The sequence below is a fragment of the Saimiri boliviensis genome, chromosome 1 (genome assembly GCF_048565385.1).
Source record: "Saimiri boliviensis isolate mSaiBol1 chromosome 1, mSaiBol1.pri, whole genome shotgun sequence".
Lineage (NCBI taxonomy): Eukaryota > Metazoa > Chordata > Mammalia > Primates > Cebidae > Saimiri > Saimiri boliviensis.
Genome location: NC_133449.1, coordinates 89175325 through 89196539, shown reverse-complemented (window position 1 = coordinate 89196539; position 21215 = coordinate 89175325). Strand labels below are relative to the sequence as shown.

At 37.6% G+C, this 21215-nt stretch overlaps 1 protein-coding gene across 2 annotated transcripts in view; it reads left to right on the top strand.

The window, feature by feature from the left end:
* Positions 1-21215, top strand: part of GTF2A1L (general transcription factor IIA subunit 1 like) — an 87136-nt gene that overhangs the window by 56667 nt on the left and 9254 nt on the right. For both annotated transcript variants that reach the window (XM_010333609.3, XM_010333608.3), the window contains 2 exons: positions 3652-3912; positions 5538-5627. In XM_010333609.3, the coding sequence (XP_010331911.1) occupies positions 3652-3912; positions 5538-5627 (351 nt within the window). The remainder of the gene's footprint in view (positions 1-3651; positions 3913-5537; positions 5628-21215) is intronic.

The following is a 21215-nucleotide window of genomic DNA, read 5'->3' as shown; positions in this document are numbered from 1 at the left end:
CTTGGGTATTTAGAACTGTGATATTTAATTTTTAAATATTGGGAGGATTTTCCAGATACCTTTCTGTTATTGGTTTTCAGTGTAATTCCTTTGTGGTCAGAGAACATACTTTATGTATTTTAAATTTGTCAGTGTTTGTTTTATGTTTCAGAATACAGTTTATCTTGGTGAACATGATGTGTGCTCTTGAAGCTATTTGGTTATTTTTGAGTGGAGTGTTCCATATATATATTAATTAGGTCAAGTGGGCTGGTTGCATTGTCCAAGGTTTCCATATCTTTACTGAATTTCAGTTCACTTTTTCTATTGAGTACTGAGAGAGGAATGTTAAGTCTTCAGCTATAATTGTGGATTTGTCTATTTCTTTTTTTATTTTCATTACTTTTTAGTTTATGTATTTTTGAAGCTAGGTTGATAGGTGTACAAGTGTTTCAGATAGTCATCTTCAGTTGATCCCTTTATAATTTTGTAATGTTTTTATTTATCTCTGGTAACATTTCTGGTTCTGAAGTTTATTTTTTTCTGATATTAATATAGCAGTTTTAGGTTTATTTTGATTAGTGTTTGCATGGTATGGTTTTTTTTTTTCCTGTTAATTTACTTTTAACCTACCTGTGTCATTGTATTTAAAGTGAATTTGTTATAGACAGCATATGGTTGGGTCTTGCTAATTTAATCCAGTCTAAATCTTTTAAATGAGATGTTTAGGTAATTTATATTTAATATATTTATCAATCAACTTGTCAGGGGGTGTGTGTGTGTGTGTGTGTGTGTGTGTGTGTGTGTGTGTGTGTTCTTCCTTTTTTTCTGTTTTCCTCAGTGCTTTTGATTCTTTTCTTGGCCACGTCACATCTACTGATGAACCCTTCAGATGAAATTTTTACTCTGATATTGGTGGTGTTTATTTTTAGAATTTTGTGCTGAAATTCTTCTTTTTCTTTTTTTTTTTCTTTTCCGAACTCCCCAAACTTGTTATCTGTGCTGAAATTCTTTATTTATTCATGCATTTTCCCTACTTTTTTCACTAGATTATTTCACTAGATATTTTCACTAGATTATATCAATCATAGTCTGACAGTTCTATCTCTGAGTCTGAGTCTCTTGATTGCTTTGGTGTGTGATAGTTGGTTTTTGTTGCTTTTTTGTTTATTATCATTTTTGAGGAGGGTCTCACTCTGTCACTTAGGCTGGAGTGCAGTGGTGCAATCACAACTCACTGCAGCCTCAACGTTCCTGGGCTCAGGTGATCTTCTTGCCTCCACCTCCTCAGCATGCACCACAAATCCCAGCTAATTTTTTTTTAATATATTTTTTGTAGATAATGTCATCTTGCTATGTGTTCCAGACTAGTCCTGAACTTCTGGGCTCAAGCAATCTGCCACCTTTGGCCTCCCAAAGTACTGGGATTACAGGCATGAGTGGCCATGCCCAGCCTCATTATTTTTGATTGAATGTCAGACATCTTATATAGGAAAGGAGAGACTGAGGTAAATAGTATTTATAGTTGGAAATGGGCATTACTCTTCTTATAGAGAGTACGTTTGCATGTCTCATCTGTAGGGGCTATCCCTTCTTGGATTTCAGGTTGCTTCAAGAAAAGTTGTGATTTTGTAATTTATCCAGCTTTTATTCATTGTTAGTGTGGTAGAGGCAATCTTTTCAGCTTTTACATTATGGGCAGTGGACCCTCTTAAGATTTCTCTTATTCTTAGCAGAATAAAAACTTATTTTATTTATGTAATTTGGACTTGTTTTCATTTTTGAGCACATAGCCATTAATTTTTGCATACATGTGATATTCCTTATATTTAATCTGTGAAGGAAATCTGTTTCCAATCTAGTAAAAATTAATTACATGTAAACATGTAATTTTAGTCTATTAATTTGAATTTTTCTACACAGGATTATTTTTTGGGAATACTTTTTTGAGGTTCATTATTGGTAATATTCATATGAGTTTGAATCCTAGAAGGGCAGTTGTCCACTCAGAAAATAAGTTGAGTATATGCATATTAATAAAGTTGTATCTTAAGTTACTGAGATGTGTATTATTAAACATCACCTATGACTTGCAAACTCAGAAGAAAGATGAATAAAGGGCATCTGTTCAAACCTTAGTAAAACTTCTTGGCTTCTGTTAGGGGCCTTCTTGACCCTGCAGATTCCCAAGACTTCCCAGGCTGATATGAAGGCTCTTTGGGTGCTGTATTACTCTTCGTTCCTCTCTTCATAGCCCCTGGCAACCTTGATTTTACTTTCTGTTTTTATGAACTTGCCTATTCTAGGTGCCTTGTAGAAGTGGAGTTGTATGAGATTTGTCCTTTTGTGTTTGCCTTATTTCACTTAGTATAATCCTTTGTATTTCTTATTCCTTTCCATGTGCTTGGGCTACACTTCAGTACTCCAAACTTAAAGCTAATGTAACCTATTATTTATGCAGTATGTGTGTCAGTATATGTATGGGTTTCCAAAACAACCAGCATCATAGCATCTGGAGCTTTTGCCAAGTTTTCAAGGGGCCTCTGACTTTTCCAAAGAGGTTAAGAACTACTACTATAGATTCTGTAGCATATATAATCATATAAAACAGCCCCTGATCTTAAGGTGCTAGAAATTATATTGATCTTTGTCCTGTCTATGACAAACTAATGTGGGGAGGAGTAGTATGGTATGACCAATATAGAAGTCCACATAGAAGAGTGAAGAGTGTAGTCTCCATAATCAAACTTGGATTTGAATCCTGGTTCATGTTTTCCTGGTTTTGTGAGCTTGGTAAGCCATAGTATCTTATTTCTCAGTGTATTACTTTCAGGTTTAAATTAGAAAATGCCTATAAAATACTAGCAGAGGGGTTTATTTCTTAACTGTGCTAGATGAAGGTAATGATAAAAATAATAGCCGTCTATGTGACCAGAGGTGATTACTGAATTTCCTTTGTATATTTTTTATTTTTGTTGTGGTGAAATATATATAATGTAAAAGTTTGCTGTTATACCCATTTTTAGGTGTACATTTCAGTGGTACTAAGTAATTCACAGTTTTATGCAACCATCACCACTCTTTATTTCTCTTTTTCATCTTCTCAAATAGAAACTCTGTACCCATTAAACAGTAACTTTTCATTCCCCTATTCATAGCCCCTAGCAACCTCAATTTTACTATCTGTTTCTATGAATTTGCCTATTCTAGGTTCCTCATGTAAGCAGAATCATATAAAATTTGTTCTTCTGTGTTTGGGTTATTTCACTTAGTATAATCATTTACATTTTTATTTATCCATTAAGCACAATGACATTTGTCTTTTCTGCTTCACTGAATTATTGTTTAAAGTCAAATGAAATAGTTAAAGCCTAATAGGTACTACATAAATTTAAGATGGTATGCGTAAAAACTGTTAAATATTGTCTGAAAGTAATGAGCTCAATTGCTGTCTACTTATGATTGTGAGTTACTTTATTGATAATTTAAAAAGTTATTCCTACATTGCATAGAAATGCTAGGGGTAATTCTAAAATTCAAAGTTAGGTTTTAATGTTTAAGGCAGAAATTTGCTTGAAGTAATCATTTGTGGAATGTCAATTTTAAATTTGGATTCAATATTTTATATAACTTATTTAACTTGAACTTTATTTTATTTCTCTCTCTTTTTAGGATTCTAATTGTCAGGTAGATTTAAGCATTCAGGTTACCGATGATGATATTAACGAAATAATTCAAGTAGATGGAACTGGTGATACATCTCCCAATGAAGAAATAGGAAATGCAAGAGATGTAGACGAGAATGAACTTCTAGGGATTATTGATACGGAAGATCTGAAGGTACTTGAAGAAGAAGCTGACAGTATTTCAAATGAGGATTCTGCCGCAAACAGTAGTGATAATGAAGACTCTCAAGTAGACATTGTAGAAGAGGTGAGGATGACCTTTGAGTTGAGACTTTCTTTATTAATTTATAACATTTCTATTTTATTATGCTTTGGAACCAAAAGGAATAGCAAGATTAATCTTGACTTACTGTTCTAAAATAAGACTTATTTGGGGCCGGGCATGGTGGCTTACGCTTGTAATCCCAGCACTTTGGGAGATGAGGCAGGTAGTTCATTTGAGGTTTGAAGTTCGAGGCCAGATTGGCCAACATGGTGAATCCTTCTCTCTACTAATAATACAAAAATTAGCTGTATATAGTGGCGCATGCCTGTAAAGCCAGCTGCTTGGGAGGCTGAGGCAAGAGAATTGCTTGAACCCAGGAGACAGAGATTGTAGTGAGCCAAGAAGTGCCGCGGCACTTCAGCCTGGGCAACAGAGCAAGATTCTGTCTCAACGAAACAAAACAAAACAAAATTATTTATATGGTGGGATTTAAACTTTTAATCTTCAACTGTAATTTAAAACCCATTTTAGGTATTTGGGAATGGGCTTCTCTATCGGTCTTAACTAGAGGTAGTAGGTGATCTAGGGAATGGGAGTGACGGTTAAAGAAGGCAACCTGGGTAGAAACATATAGTATCTGCTCTAATTCTAATAAATGTCATAGACTCCAGGTAGTGTGCTTATTAAAAAATATGTAAGTAGTATTAGCTATCATTTATGGTAGCCTTACATATGTGCCAGGTATCATACTAAGTCTTACCTGCCTTGTCTTAATAGTCCCAATGTCCTATGGGTCTTATTGCTAGCCTGATTTTACACATGAGGAAACTCAGATTTGGAGAGTTGTAGTAACTTGCCCAAGGTCAGTTTTGTAATTATTAAGTGGCCAAAAAAGGATTTACTTTTTAATTATTGTTACTATTTTTTGAGACAGGGTCTTGCTCTGTAGCCCAGGCTGGAGTGCAATGGTATGATCTTGACTCACTGCAACCTCTGCCTCCTGGGTTCAAATGATTCTCATGCCTAAGCCTCCTGAGTAGCTGGCATTACAGGCACACCACCATGCCCAGCTAATATTTGTATTTTCAGTAGAGGTGGAATTTCACCATGTTGGCCAGGTTGGTCTCAAACTCCTGGCCTCAAGTGATCTGCCTGCGTCGGCCTTTCAAAGTGCTGGGATTACGAGAGCGAGCCACTGCACCCAGCTCAAATGGGGATTTAAACTCAGGCTGTTTGACTTTTAAGTACAGGTCTATTCTGCTGCTCCAGGTTCCTTTATTTCTTTGTTTTGTTTTTTGAGATGGGAGTCTCGCTCTGTTGTTCAAGCTTGAGTGCAGTGGTGCAATCACGGCTCACTGCAGCCTCAACTTACTGGGCTCAGATGATTCTCTTATCTTACCCTCCTGAGTAGCTGGGATTACAGGTGTGTGCCACCATGCCAATTAATTTTTTGTATTTTTGGTAGAGATAGGATTTCACCATGTTGCCAAAGCTAGTCTTGAACTCCTGGCCCCAAGCAATCTGCTTGCCTAGGCCTCCCATAGTGCTGGGATTATAGGCGTCAGCCACCGTGGCCAGCCAAGTTCCTTTATTTCTATATATCTCTTTATCTTTAAAAAATTTAAAGCATCATAAAATTCCTTAATGAGATCATCTTTCGTCTTCAGGACCCTTTAAATTCTGGAGATGATGTTAGTGAACAGGATGTGCCAGACCTGTTTGACACAGATAATATAATTGTCTGTCAGTATGATAAGGTACTGTATTTATGTTTTGGACTTTGGGTTCTTTAACTTCATTTATTGTAAAAAGGTATGTAAAGCGATGGGAAATATGGTGGTGAGTTATACTTCACAATTAGTAGAAACAGCAGTTTAATTCTGAAAATTCTGAGTATGTATTTTGGGCCTAGCACTGTGCTGTGTGATCTCAGTGATATCAAAAAAAGTGATAGTCCTTAAGGAAGTAATGATCTTATTGAAATAAGGTGTTTCTTTTGGAAAACTAGAAAGGCATACAATGAGATGGTAGGTAAATCAACAGCTAAAATATGTGACAGGTAAATCAAATGCTAAAATATGTGGTATGTAAATCAAATGCTAAGATGAGTGACATGTAAATCAGGTGCTAAGATATGCAGCACAGATAGTAAGCCCTAGAAGTGGCTAGGAAATGTAAGAAATCATTTGTAGTTGGAGTTCCCCACAAGTCCTTCATGGGTAATATGGGGTTTTGAAATGGACCTTGAGTGATTTGTAGGATACAGGTAAATACGGAGAATAAGCATCAGAATAGAATAGCCCAGTGAAAAGCAGATAAATGAATGGATATAGTAGGTACAAGGGACACTGAAGAGACAGGTCTGGTTTGAACAAAGTGCTCTCTTACTGGATGAACAGTACTAGGAAATGAAGCTGGGTTGGGAGACAGAGTAGGAAGCAGATTAGCATGCTAGTAGCAACAATCTAAATTTGCTCTGAGGGACATTAGCCTTCTGAGAAGGTTATTGAGAAAATCATATAATTGGGTTTAAAAGTTAGATGTGTTTGATTTGGAAAAAGCAAATGGTAAAAGTGGTTAGGGCAGACATGAAGTAACCAGAGCCCAGACAGGATGGCAGGGTAAGAACATGGGAAAGTCAGAGGTAATGATTGAAGAATCAGTGAGACTTGGTCATTAGTTGAAGTTGTCTCAGGTTTCCAGCCTGGAGATTAAGTTAGTAGAAGTTTAACTCTAGCAACGAAAAATAATACTGCTTTTGTTCTCTTTTAGAAACACTACAGCTGTGATTATGTAGTCAAATGGGGAGTTTTTGATCTTAATTCATGGATATTTATATTCTTAAAGTAGCTTTGAGGTATAATTAACTTAGTAGACAGTTCATCTATTTAAAGTATACAATTCAATGTTTTTTTTTTTTTTTTTTTTTTTTTTTAGTATTATTCATGGATATGTATGACATTTATCACAACTTTAGAACTGTTTTGTCATCCCCAAAAGAAACCTCATACTTTTAATTCTCAGTGCAGCATCTCCCCATTTTCCCCACTCCAAGCCCCTAAGCCTAAGAAACTGCCGATTTACTCTATTTCTATGGATTTTCCTGTTCTGGAATTTCATATAAAAGGAATTATATAATACATGGTCTTTTGTTCCTGACTTCTTTCACTTAGCATGGTGTTTTTAAGAGTCATCCATGTTGTAACATGTATCAGGTCTTCATTTTTTTAAAAAAATGCTGAATAATAGTCTATTGAATGGATATACCACATTTTCTTTTTCCATTTGTCTGTTGATGGACATTTGGGTTGTTTCCACTGTAGGGGAGAAAAAAGTAATACCTTTTCCTCACCCATTGCGATGTCCCTGGCTGAGGCAACTATAAAAAAGACAGATTAACAAGAGAAAAATCATTCAAATTTATTTTAATGTACATTTTACTGACACAGGAATCGTTAGAAATGAAGACCGAAATAAACAGGGAAAACTTTTTCTGGACAGATGTACTGAAGTATGATTGGAGGAAAAAAGGATATGACCTAATGGCAATAAACTGGAGGGAACTTAGTAAGGCCTGTTTGTTCAGATTATATGTGTCTCTGTGTCTTCAGAAATAAGAATACTTATTTTCCTTTGTGTATAGGATAGGGACCGCTGTAATAAAGATTTCATGACTTACTTTAGAGGAAGATCAGATAATTCTTTTATGGCCTGCTTCAAGGGCGAAGGGTGAGGGCAAGATCAGAAAGACTTCCCTGTTTCTGCCATTTTTTTTCAAATGTCAGGATACCAGAACACATATGGGGTGATGTGTTCTGAACCCCGTAGATACCTTTTTGCTATTCTGAATATGCCTCTCTGAACATTTGTGTACAAGTTTTTGCATGGATATATGTTTTCATCTGTCTTGGTATATACTTAGGAGTTAACTCCTGGGTCATGTGGTAACAGTTTAAGGAACTGCTAGACTATTTTCCAAAGTGGTTGTACTGTTTTACATTCTTCCTAGCAGTATATGAGGGTTTCAGTTTCTTCACATCTTGGCCAGCACTGGTTGTGATCTGACTTTCTAATTCTAACCATTCTAATGGGTGTGAAATGGTATATCATTGCAGTTTTGATTTGTATTTTCCTGATAACTAATGCATATTTATATATTTAGACTTTTTTTCTAGTCACAATTTGAATATACTTGGGGGAAACAAGGGGTAATGTTTTGAATTGCAGTAAAAATAAATCTTTTTCTCTGAAAATAAGGTGACTTTCTCCCGTATAACATTTTCTACAAATAGAAAAAAGCAATTTAGATGCTGAATAGAAATATAAACATAAGAAGGAATAGGGGATAGAAAAGGAACAGTTCTTAGTTTGAAACTTGTTTTAGTTTCTTGTAAACAACATATTGCCTTCTATAAAGAGAGCATTATAAGGCACTTAATTATATATTCATTCCATAAAGTCTCATGAATAATTTTCTAGACCATTCTGGATATTATATCGTTTGTTTGCTGCAATGTGGGAGACGGCTTGTAATTAATTACATAGTACTTTGTATTTTTTCAGTGTGTTTTCTCATATATTATCTTTTGCTTCTTATAGTAACCTTATGGAATAGAGAGAGATGATATTAAATATACACTGCTAACAAATACAGTATCTGACAACACTTCTAATTAGTGAATATTTTAAGAACAGTGGTAAAAAAAATAATGGTAAGCAGGGCATTGGGGAACCATTGAAACATTTAACAAAAAAGGAGTGATGGGCCGGGCCCAGTTGCTCACGCCTGTAATCCCAGCACTTTGGGAGGCTGAGGTGGGCGGATCAGGAGGTCAGGAGTCTGAAACCAGCCTGACTAACGTGGTGAAACCCTGTCTGTATTAAAAGTACAAAAAATAAAAATAGCCGTACATGGTGGCACATGCCTGTAATCCCAGCTACTCAGGAGGCTGAGGCAGGATAATCTGTTGAACCCAGGAGGAGGAGGTTGCAGTACGCTGAGATTGCACCACTGCACTCGAGTCTGTGCTACTGAGCGACACTCCCTCTCAAAAGAAAAAAAAAAAAAAAGGGAGTGATATAGTCAGAAGATAGCCAAAAGAATGTATCTATAAGGTCAAAGTGGGATGAGAAACACTGTTATAGTGAATCTTTGTAAAAGAAAAACTTTCCAGTGCTGGTCACTGGTTGATTTGTTTCAAATAGTATTGAATGTATTCTAACCCAAGTGAATTGAAAGAACTTTCATTATGAGTCTTTTTTAAGAGTTTTGCTATTCACTGTGTTTCAGGGGCTCAGCACGCTTTTGCTGTGCCATTCTGCTAACTTACTCAGCTTGTTTTAAAGACAGGTAGTATCAGTTCTTCTGGAACAGTATTACAAATGCAGAATCCTGAGTCCTACCCCAGAGTACTGGATAAGAATGTATATTTTAATAAGACTCCTAAATGATTTTCATGTCCATTAAATTTTGAGAAGCACTGTTTGGTTTCTTTAATATATTCTATTTGGATTTGGTTAACAGGTGGAATTTATCTTTAAAATTTATAGGTTAACAATTGGGGGGAAAACTTTGAAAATATAAACATGTACAGTGGAAAAGGGCTAAATGAAGGCCACTGGTTTACATACTGGGTGAGAGTTAGTTAAAGGGTATGTATATTTTTTTTTCAGAGGCCTAGAAAGTGTCTAAAATTAATATAAAGATTTAAGTAATAAAGATATTATAGGGAAAATTAATGGTAAAATGAAACCTTTTACTACAGATGGAAGTGTTCTGTGCTACAAATAGGACCCTATTTATAGTGGGATGTGAAACCATTTGAATATCCTATATCTTCACTTGACAGTTTAGCAGACTTACTTATAGCTGACTTTATCCCTTAGAATGCTATGCAGTGATTAATTTCTAGGTGTGTAGCATGGTTTTTTTATAGATACAGAGAGAGATATGTATTCATATGTGTGTGTGTGTGTGTGTATATATATATATATAGTCTATATATCTGTGTATCTCTATATAATAGTCTCTTTATACATATGTACATTTCCTTCTTTGAATAGATAGTTCATACACATGGTTAAAAAATCAAAATACTATAAAAAGGTATACAGTGAAAAGTCTGGTTCCCATTCCTTCACCATTTGTGCTTTCTATTAGTAGCTCCTTTTCCTGTCTTGAAAGCAAATAAGTAGTTCTGTTAGTTTTCATAGAATTTCTTTTTTTATAGATTTTTTTTTTAAATTGCATTTTAGGTTTCAGGGTACATGTGAAGAACATGCAAGATTGTTGCATGGGTACACACATGTCAGTGTGATTTGCTGCCTTCCTCCCCTTCACCTATATCTGGCATTTCTCCCCATGCTATCTCTCTCCACCCCCTGTCCCTCCCCAATTTCCTCCCAACAGACCCCAGTGTGTAGTGCTCCCCTCCCTGTGTCCATGTGTTCTCATTGTTCAACACCCGCCTATGAGTGAGAACATGTGGTGTTTAATTTTCTGCTCTTGTGTCAGTTTGCTGAGAATGATGGTTTCCAGGTTCATCCATGAACTCATTGTTTCTGATGGCTGCATAATATTCCATGGTGTATATGTACCACATTTTCCCTGTCCAGTCTATCATCGATGGGCATTTGGGTTGGTTCCAGGTCTTTGCTATTGTAAACAGTGCTGCAATGAACATTTGTGTGCATGTGTCCTTATAGTAGAATAATTTATAATCCTTTGGATATATACCCAGTAATGGGATTGCTGGGTCAAATGAAATTTCTATTTCTAGGTCCTAAAGGAATCGCCACACTGTCTTCCACAATGGTTGAACTAATTTACACTCCCACCAACAGTGTAAAAGTGTTCCTATTTCTCCACATCCTCTCCAGCATCTGTTGTCTCCAGATTTTTTAATGATCGCCATTCTAACTGGTGCGAGATGGTATCTCAATGTAGTTTTGATTTGCATTTCTCTAATGACCAGTGATGATGAGCATTTTTTCATATGTTTGTTGGCCTCATGTATGTCTTCTTTTGTAAAGCGTCTGTTCATATCCTTTGCCCACTTTTGAATGGGCTTGTTTGTTTTTTTTCTCATAAACCTGTTTTAGTTCTTTATAAATTCTGGATATCAGCCCTTTGTCGGATGGGTAGACTGCAAAAACTTTTTCCCATTCTGTTGGTTGCTGATTCAGTCTAATGACTGTTTCTTTTGCCGTGCAGAAGCTGTGGAGTTTGATTAGGTCCCATTTGTCTATTTTGGCTTTTGTTGCCAATGCTTTTGGTGTTTTGGTCATGAAGTCCTTGCCTATGCCTATGTCCTGAATGGTTTTGCCTAGATTTTCTTCTAGGGTTTTTATGGTGTTAGGTCTTATGTTTAAGTCTTTAATCCATCTGGAGTTAATTTTAGTGTAAGGTGTCAGGAAGGGGTCCAGTTTCTGCTTTCTGCGCATGGCTAGCCAGTTTTCCCAAAACCATTTATTAAACAGGGAATCCTTTCCTCATTACTTGTTTTTTTCAGGTTTGTCAAAGATCGGATGGTTGTAGATATGTTGTGTTGCCTCTGAGGCCTCTGTTCTGTTCCATTGGTCTATATTTCTGTTTTGGTACCAGTATCATGCTGTTTTGATTACTGTAGCCTTGTAGTATAGTTTGAAGTCCGGTAGTGTGATGCCTCCTGCTTTGTTCTTTTTGCTTAGAATTGACTTGGCTATGTGGACTCTCTTTTGGTTCCATTTGAGGTGAGTTTAACGAATTTTAAGGTGGTTTTTTCCAGTTCTGTGAAGAAGGTCATTGGTAGCTTGATGGGGATAGCACTGAATCTGTAAATTACTTTGGGTAGTATTGCCATTTTCACGATATTGATTCTTCCTAACCACGAACACGGAATGTTTCTCCATCTGCTTGTGTCCTCTCTTATATCATTGAGCAGTGGCTTGTAATTCTCCTTGACGAAGTCCTTTATGTTCCTTGTTAGTTGTATTCCTAGGTATTTTATTCTCTTTGTAGCAATTATGAATCGCAGTTTGTTCTTGATTTGGCTCTCTTTAAGTCTGTTGTTGGTGTCTAGGAATGCTTGTGATTTTTGCACATTGGTTTTGTATCCTGAGACTTTGCTGAAGTTGCTTATCAGTTTCAGGAGATTTTGGGCTGAGACGATGGGGTCTTCTAGATATACAATCATGTTGTCTGCAAATAGAGTCAATTTGACTTCCTCCTTTCCTATTTGAATACCCTTTATTTCTTTTTCTTGCCTGATTGCTCTGGCTAGAACTTCCAGTACTATATTGAATAGGAGTGGTGAGAGAGGGCGTCCTTGTCTAGTACAGAATTTCTTTATTCAAATATAAATACAAAAGATAACGTAGTTAACACTATATTCTGTACCTTGCTTTTTTTCTTTTAACAACATATCTCTCAGATCTTCCCACACAAGGAGGCTTTCTTTGTGATGATATTTTAATAGTTGTATAATATCCTATTGTAGGATTATTAAACTTTAATCCTCTACTGATGGATATTTGTGATTTTTCAGTCTTCTGATTTGAATTACTATGTACATAAGACATTTTTTTTCCCACCAAATTTCTGGTGTATTTACGTGTCACTTCCATGACCATAAGACATTTTCATAACGTGTGCAGATATATCTATTAAATAAATCCTCAGAAATGGGATTCTGGGTCAAAGAGCAAATGTATCTGGTTAGGTATTCCCAAAATGCTCTCTAAGAGGGTGTTCCAGTATGCACTCCCACTACAGTGGTTTTAGAGTGCCTATTTTTCTCTACCCTTCCAATAAAGTGTGATAACAAATTTGGATCTTTGCCATTATGAAAGATAAAAAATGATACCTTGTTGGAATTTTTCACTTTCCATGTGTTAAAGGGTCATTTGTATTTACTTTTTGTGAACTGCTTATTCATAACCTTTGTCTTTTTAAAACATTAGATTATTTGGTCTTACATTTAGTGATCTCTAAGAGCTCCATATTATTTTGGGGAAGATGAGATTTTTGTTATACACAGAAGTATTTTTTGCTCAGTTATTTTGATTGATTTTTGTTCTTAATGTGCATATTTTGAATCTGTCAGTCTTTAATTTTATGTCTTCTGAATTTTGAGTGATGAATAAAAAGTTCTTTCTTACCTCAGAGTTTTAAAGGGAAGCGTGTGTTTTCATCTACTATTTCTTTCTTTTGTTTTTTAAATTGTACTTTAAGTTCTGGGGTACATGTGCAGGTTTGTAGGTATACACGTGCCATAGTGGTTTGTGGCACCTGTCAACCTGTTATCTACATTAGGTATTTCTCTTAATGCTATCCTTCTGCTGGTTTCCCATCAGCCCCCAACAGGCCCCAGTGTGTGATGTTCCCCTCTCTGTGTCCATGCATTTTCATTTGTTCAACTCCCACTTATGAGTGAGAACATGCAGCATTTGATTTTCTGTTCCTGTGTTAGTTTGCTGAGAATGATGGTTTCCAGCTTTATCTATGTCCCTGAAAAGGACATGAACTCATCATTTTTTATTGCTGCATAGTTTTCCATGATGTATATGTGCCACATTTTCTTTATCCAGTCTATCATTGATGGGCATTTGGGTTAGTTTCAAGTCTTTGCTATTGTGAACAATATTGCAATAAACATATCTGTGCACGTGTCTTTTAGCAGAATGATTTATAATCCTTTGGGTATATATCCAGTAATGGGATTGCTAGGTCAGATGGTATTTCTAGTTCTAGATCTTTGAGGAATCACCATACTGTCTTCCACAATGTTTGAACTAATTTACACTCCCACCAACAGTGTAAAAGCATTCCTATTTCTTCACATCCTCTTCAGCAACTGTTGTTTCCTGACTTATTAAATGATCGCCATTCTAACTGGTGTGACATGATATCTCATTGTGGTTTTGATTTGCATTTCTCTAATGACCAGTGATGATAAGCTTTTTTTTTTTTTTTTTTTTTTTTTTTTTTTTAATATGTTTGCTGGCTGCATAAATGTCTTCTTTTGAGAAGTGCTGTTCATATCCTTCACTCACTTTTTGATGGAGTTTTTTTTTTTTCTTTTTGTGAATTTGTTTAAGTTCTTGGTAGATTCTGGATATTAGCCCTTTGTCAGATAGATAGATGGCAAACTTTTTTTCCCATTCTGTAGGTTCCCTGTTCACTCTGATGATAGTTTCTTTTGCAGTGCAGAAGCTCTTTAGTTTAATTAGATCCCATTTGTCTATTTCGGCTTTTGTTTTCATTGCTTTTGGTGTTTTAGCCCTGAAGTCTTTGCCCATGCCTGTATCCTGAATGATATTGCCTAGGTTTTCTTCTAGGGTTTTTATGATTTTAGGTCTTATGTTTAAGTCTTTAATCTATCTTGAGTTAATTTTTGTATAAGGTATAAGGAAGGGATCCAGTTTCAGCTTTCTGCATATGGCCAGCCAGTTTTCCCAACACCATTTATTGTATAGGGAATCCTTTCCCCATTTCTTGTTTTTGTCAGGTTTGTCAAAGATCAGATAGTTGTAGATGTGTGGCATTCTTTCTGAGACCTCTGTTCTGTTCCATTGGTTTATATATCGGTTTTGGTACCAGTACCATGCTGTTTTTGTTACTGTAGCCTTGTAGTGTAGTTTGAAGTCAGGTAGCATGATGCCTCCAGCTTTGTTCATTTTGCTTAGGATTTTTTTGACTATGTGGGCTCTTTTTTCGTTCCATATGAAATTTAAAGTATTTTTTTTCCCAATTCTGTGAAGAAAGTCAGTGGTGCCTTGATGGGGATAGCATTGAATCTATAAATTACGTTGGGCAGTAGGGCCATTTTCATGATACTGATTCTTCCTATCCATGAGCATGGGGTATTTTTTCCTTTTGTTTGTGTCCTCTCTTATTTCCTTGAGCAGTGGTTTGCAGTTCTCCTTGAAGAGGTCCTTCACATCTCTTGTAAGTTGTATTCCTAGGTATTTTATTCTCTTTGTAGAAATTGTGAATAGGAGTTCACTCATGATTTGACTCTCTGTCTATAGGTGTATAGGAATGCTTGTGATTTTTGCACACTGATTTTATATTCTGAGACTTTGCTGAAGTTGCTTATCAGCTTAAGGAGATTTTGGGCTGAGACGATGGGGTTTTCTAAGTATACAGTCATGTCATCTACAAACAGAGACAATTTTACTTCCTCTTTTTCTAATTGAATACTCTTTATTTCTTTCTCTTGCCTGATTGCCCCGGCCAGAACTTGTAATACTATGCTGAATAGGAGTGGTGAGAGAGGGCATCCTTGTCTTGTGCTGGTTTTCAAAGGGAATGCTTCCAGCCTGTATGATATTGGCTGTGGGTTTGTCATAACTAACTCTTACTATTTTGAGATATGTTCCATGAATACTTAGTTTACTGAGAATTCTTAGCATGAAGAGCTATTGAATTTTGTTGAAGGCCTTTTTAAAAAATATATATTTTATTGCATTTTAGGTTTGGGGGTACATGTGAAGAACATGCAAGATTGTTGCATAGGTACACAGATGGCAATGTGGTTTGCTGCCTTCCTCCCCATCACCCACATCCGGCATTTCTCCCTATGCCATCCCTCCCCAACTCCCCACCCCCAGTCTCCCTCCCCTAGTTTCCCCCATAGACCCCAGTGTGTGATGCTCCCCTCCCTGTGTTCATGTGTTCCCATTGTTCAACACCTGCCTAAGAGTGAGAACATGTGGTCTTTGATTCTCTGTTCCTGTGTGAGTTTGCTGAGAATGATGGTTTCCAGGTTCATCCATGTCCCTACAAAGGACATGAACTCATTTTTTTTTATGGTTGCATAGTATTCCATGGTGTATATGTGCCACATTTTCCCTGTCAAGTCTATCATCAATGGGTATTTGAGTTGGTTTCTAGTCTTTGCTACTGTAAACAGTGCTGCAATGAACATTTATGTGCATGTGTCCTTATAGTAGAATGATTGATAGTCCTTTGGATATTTACCCAATAATGGGATTGCTGGGTCAAATGGAATTTCTATTTCTAGGTCCTTGAGGAATCGCCATACTGTCTTCCACAATGGCTGAACTAATATACACTCTCACCAATAGTGTAAAAGTGTTCCTATTTCTCCACATCCTCTCTAGCATCTGTTGTCTCCAGATTTTTTAACGATTGCCATTCTAGCTGGCATGAGATGGTATCTCAGTGTGGTTTTGATTTGCATTTCTCTAATGACTAGTGATGATGAGAATTTTTTCATATATATGTTGGCCGCATATATGTCTTCTTTTGTAAAGTGTCTGTTCATATCTGTTGAAGGCCTTTCTGCATCTGTTGAGATAATCATGTGGTTTTTGTCATTGGTTCTGTTTATATGATGGATTACATTTATCGATTTGCATACATTGAACAAGGCTTGCATCCCAGTAATGAAGCTGACTTGATTGTGATGGATAAGCTTTTTGGTGTGCTGCTAGATTCAGTTTGCCAATATTTTATTGAGGATTTCACATTGATGTTCATCAGGGATATTTTTTCCATTTGAAAAAATTTTCTTTTTTGTGTGTGTTTCTGCCAGGTTTTGATATCAGGATGGTGCCAGACTTATAAAATGAGTTAGGGAGGAGTCCCTCTTTTTCTGTTGTTTGGATTAGTTTCAGAAGGAATGGTACCTGCTCCTCTTTGTACTTCTGGTAGAATTTGGCTGTGAATTCATCTGGTCCTAGACTTTTTTTAGTTGGTGGGCTATTAATTACTGCCTCAATTTCAAAACTTGTTATTGATCTGTTCAGGGATTTGATTTCTTCCTGGTTTAGTCTTGTGAGGGTGTATGTGTCCAGGAATTTATCCATTTCTTCTAGATTTTCTAGTTTATTTGCTTAGAGGTGTTTGTAGTATTCTCTGATGGTAGTTTGTATTTCTGTGTCTGTTTGATACTTCTCTCTTTGCTTCTTTGTTAGTCTGGCTAGTGGCCTATTTTGTTGATCCTTTCAAAAAACCAGCGCCTGGATTTATTGATTTTTTTGAAGGGTTTTTCGTGTCTTTATTGCTTCAGTTCTGCTCTGATCCTAGTTATTTCTTGTCTTCTGCTAGCTTTTGAATTTGTTCTTGCTTTTCTAGTTCTTTTAATTATGATGTTAGGGTGTCAATTTTAGATCTTTCTTGTTTTCTCTTGTGGGCATTTATTGCTATAAATTTTCCTCTACTCATTGCTTTTAATGTGTTCTTCCAGAGATTCTGGCATATTGTTTCTTTGTTCTTATTGATTTCAAAGAACATCTTTATTCCTGCCTTAATTTCGTTATTTACCCAATAGTCATTCAGGATTAGGTTGTTCGGTTTCCATATAGATGTGTGGTTTTGAGTGAGTTTCTGAATTCTGAGTTCTAATTTGATTGCACTGTGGTCTGAGGGACTATTTGTTGTGATTTTCATTCTTTTGCATTTGCTGAGGAGTGTTTTACTTCCAATTATGTGGTCAATTTTAGAATAAGTGTGATATGGTCCTCAGAGGAATGTATCTTCTGTTGATTTGGGGTGGAGAGTTCTGTAGATGCCTATTAGGTTCACTTGGTTCAGAGCTGAGTTCAAGTCCTGGATATCCTTGCTAATTTTCTGTCTCGTTGATTTGTCTAATATTGACAGTGGGGTGTTGAAGTCTCCCACTATTATTGTGTGGGAGTCTTAAGTCTTTTTGTAGGTCTCTAAGAACTTGTTTTATGTATCTGGGGGCTCCTGTATTGGGTGCATGTATATTTAGGGTAGTTAGCTTTTCTTGTTGCATTGATCCCTTTATCATTATGTAATGCCCTTTGTCTCTTTTGATCTTTGTTGTTTTAAAGTCTGTTATGTCAGAGTCTAGGATTGCAACCCCTCCTTTTTTTTTTTTTTTTTTTTTTTTTTGCTTTCATTTGCTTTTAAATATTCCTCCATCCCTTTATTTTGAGTCAGTGTGTGTCTTTGCATGTGAGATGGGTCTCCTGAATATAGCACACCGATGAGTCTTGACTCTTTATCCAATTTGCTAGTCTGTGTCTTTTGATTGGACCATTATCCCATTTACATTCAAGGTTAATATTGTTATGTGTGAATTTGATCCTGTTATTAGGATAGTATCTGGTTATTTTGCCTATTACTTGATACAGTTTCTTCATAGCGTCGATGGTCTTTACAATTTAGTATGTTTTGGCAGTGGCTGGTACCAGTTGTTCCTTTCCATATTTAATGCTTCCTTCAGGAGCTCTTGTAAGGCTGTCCTGGTGGTGACAAAATCTCTCAGCATTTGCTTGTCTGTAAAGAATTTTATTTCTCCTTCACTTATGAAGCTTAGTTTGGCTAGATATGAAATTCTGGGTTGAAAATTCTTCTAAGGGGAATGCTGGGAAGATGGCCGCCTAAGAACAGCTCAGGACTTCAGCTCCCAGTGAAAGTGCAGAGGGTGAGTGAACGCCGCATTTGCAGATGAACTGTTATTGCCCACAGACCAGGAGATACCCAGGCAGAGGGGTCGCCAGTGTCGCAGTCCCAGCCGGTGTGGCTGTTTTGGCCCCTGTGGGGCTGATTCCGCCCGCGCGGCTGCTGTGACCACTCCCTGTTGCTGCGGTTCTCCGTACAAAAACCACTGGTCTGGGAGCCCTCTTAGCTGACGAGCAGAGCCCTGAGACGGCATAGTGGGCCATTCATCTGAAATAGCGAGTCAGGCCAGGAGATTCCTAGGCAGAAAATCCACCAGGAGCCGGCGCCGCAGTCCGAGCCGACTCCGTGAGTCGCAGTACGGGAGATCCCGGCGCCTTTTCAACAAGCGACCGGAACTCGGGGTCGTTCAACTTAAAAGAAAAGACTCGGAGTCAGGGAGCCAGGTGATCAGGCTCGGTTGGTCCCAGCCTTCCACCCCCAACAACAAGGAAAACAAAAACAGTAATTGGAAACCCTCTGGGTTGAGCCCTTCAAACCAAGCACAGCTGAACCTGGACGGCCCGGCTCCGTGGGGGAGGGGCTTCCGCCATTACTGAGACTCTCCACCGCTACGGAGGCAGGCTGCCGTTGCCGAGGCAACCTCCCACAACAGAGAGAGTCCGCCATAACAGAGGCGGGGCCACCGTTGCCGAGACAGTTCTAACTACTCCCATATAAAAAGGACTACAGGGAAGAGCTCAGGGCAGCTGGGCGGAGCCCACAGCAGCTCAGCAAAGCCCCTGCGGGCAGGCAGTGGCTAGGCGTGCTGCTAGCTGGGCGGGTCAGACCTGAAAGAAAAATCAAAAAAAGGCAGTAGTGCAACGGAAACTCATAAAGCTCCAACTCCCTGGGACAGAGACAGACAACAGGTGGATAAACCCACAAAAATGGGAAGAAACCAGCGTAAAAAGGATGAAAACTCCCGAAACCAGAACACCTCTCCTCCTAAAAGGGATCACAACTCCTCACCAGCAAGGGAACCAGACTGGATGGAGAAGGAGAGTGATGAAATGACAGAATCAGACTTCAGAAGGTGGGTAGTTAGAAACTACAGCGAGCTAAAAGAACATGTTCTAACCGCACGCAAAGAAAATAGGAACCTTGAAAAAAGATTGGACGAACTGCTGACAAGAATGGACAGCATAGAGAGGAGTATAAGTGAATTGATGGAGCTGAAAAACGCAACACGAGAACTTTGTGAAGCATGCACAAGCTTCAACAGCCGAATTGACCAAGCAGAAGAAAGGATAGCAGAGGTCGAAGATCAACTCAATGAAATAAAAAGAGAAGGCAAGAACAGAGAAAAAAGCGCAAAAAGGAATGAACAAAATCTTCAGGAAATGTGGGACTATGTGAAAAGACCTAATCTACGTCTGATAGGTGTACCTGAATGTGATGAAGAGAATGAATCCAAGCTGGAAAATACTCTTCAGGATATTATCCAGGAAAACTTCCCTAACCTAGCAAGGCAGACCAATATTCAAATCCAGGAAATACAGAGAACACCACAACGATATTCCTCAAGAAGAGCAACCCCAAGGCACATAATCGTGAGATTCACCAAGGTTGAAATGAAAGAGAAAATGCTAAGGGCAGCCAGAGAGAAAGGTCGGGTTACCCACAAAGGGAAGCCCATTAGACTCACAGCAGATCTCTCAGCAGAAATCCTACAAGCCAGAAGAGATTGGGGGCCAATATTCAACATCCTTAAAGAAAAGAACTTTCAACCCAGAATCTCCTATCCAGCCAAACTAAGCTTCATAAGCGAAGGAAAAATAAAATCCTTTGTGAACAAGCAAGCGCTCAGAGATTTCATCACCACCAAACCTGCTCTACAAGAACTCCTGAAAGAGGCTCTACACTTATAAAGGAACAACCAGTACCAGGCACTCCAAAAACACACCAAATGGTAAAAGAGCATCGACACAATCAAGAATCTGCATCAACTAACCAACAAAACAGCCAGGTAGCATCAAAATGACAGTATCAAAATCACACATAACAATACTATCCCTAAATGTCAATGGACTAAATGCCCCAATCAAAAGACACAGACTGGCAAACTGGATAAAAAGCCAAAACCCATCAGTGTGCTGTATCCAGGAAACCCATCTTACATGCAAGGATACACAAAGGCTCAAAATAAAGGGATGGAGGAAGATCTACCAAGCAAATGGAGAGCAAAAAAAGGCAGGAGTTGCAACTCTCATCTCGGATAAAATAGACTTTAAAGCAACAAAGATCAAAAGAGACAAAGAAGGACATTACATAATGGTAAAAGGATCACTGCAACAAGAAGACCTAACGATCCTAAATATATACGCACCCAATACAGGAGCACCCAGATACATAAAGCAAGTTCTTAATGACCTACAAAGAGACTTAGACTCCCACACAATAATAGTGGGAGACTTTAACACCCCACTGTCAATACTAGACAGATCATCCAGACAGAAAATCAACAAGGATATCCAGGACCTGAACTCAGACCTGGAACAAGCAAACCTAATAGACATTTACAGAACTCTCCACCCCAAATCCACAGAATATACATTCTTCTCAGCACCACATCACACCTACTCTAAAATTGACCACATAATTGGCAGTAAATCACTCCTCAGCAAATGCAAAAGAACAGAAATCATAACAAACAGTCTCTCAGACCACAGTGCAATCGAGGTAGAACTCAGAATACAGAAACTAACTCAGAATCACACAGCTTCATGGAAACTGAACAACTTGCTCTTGAATGTTGACTGGATAAACAATGAAATGAAGGCAGAAATAAAGATGTTCTTAGAAACCAATGAGAACGAAGACACAACATACCAGAATCTCTGGGACACATTTAAAGCAGTCTCTAGAGGAAAATATATAGCAATGAGTGCCCACATGAGAAGAAAGGAGAGGTCAAAAATTGACACCCTAT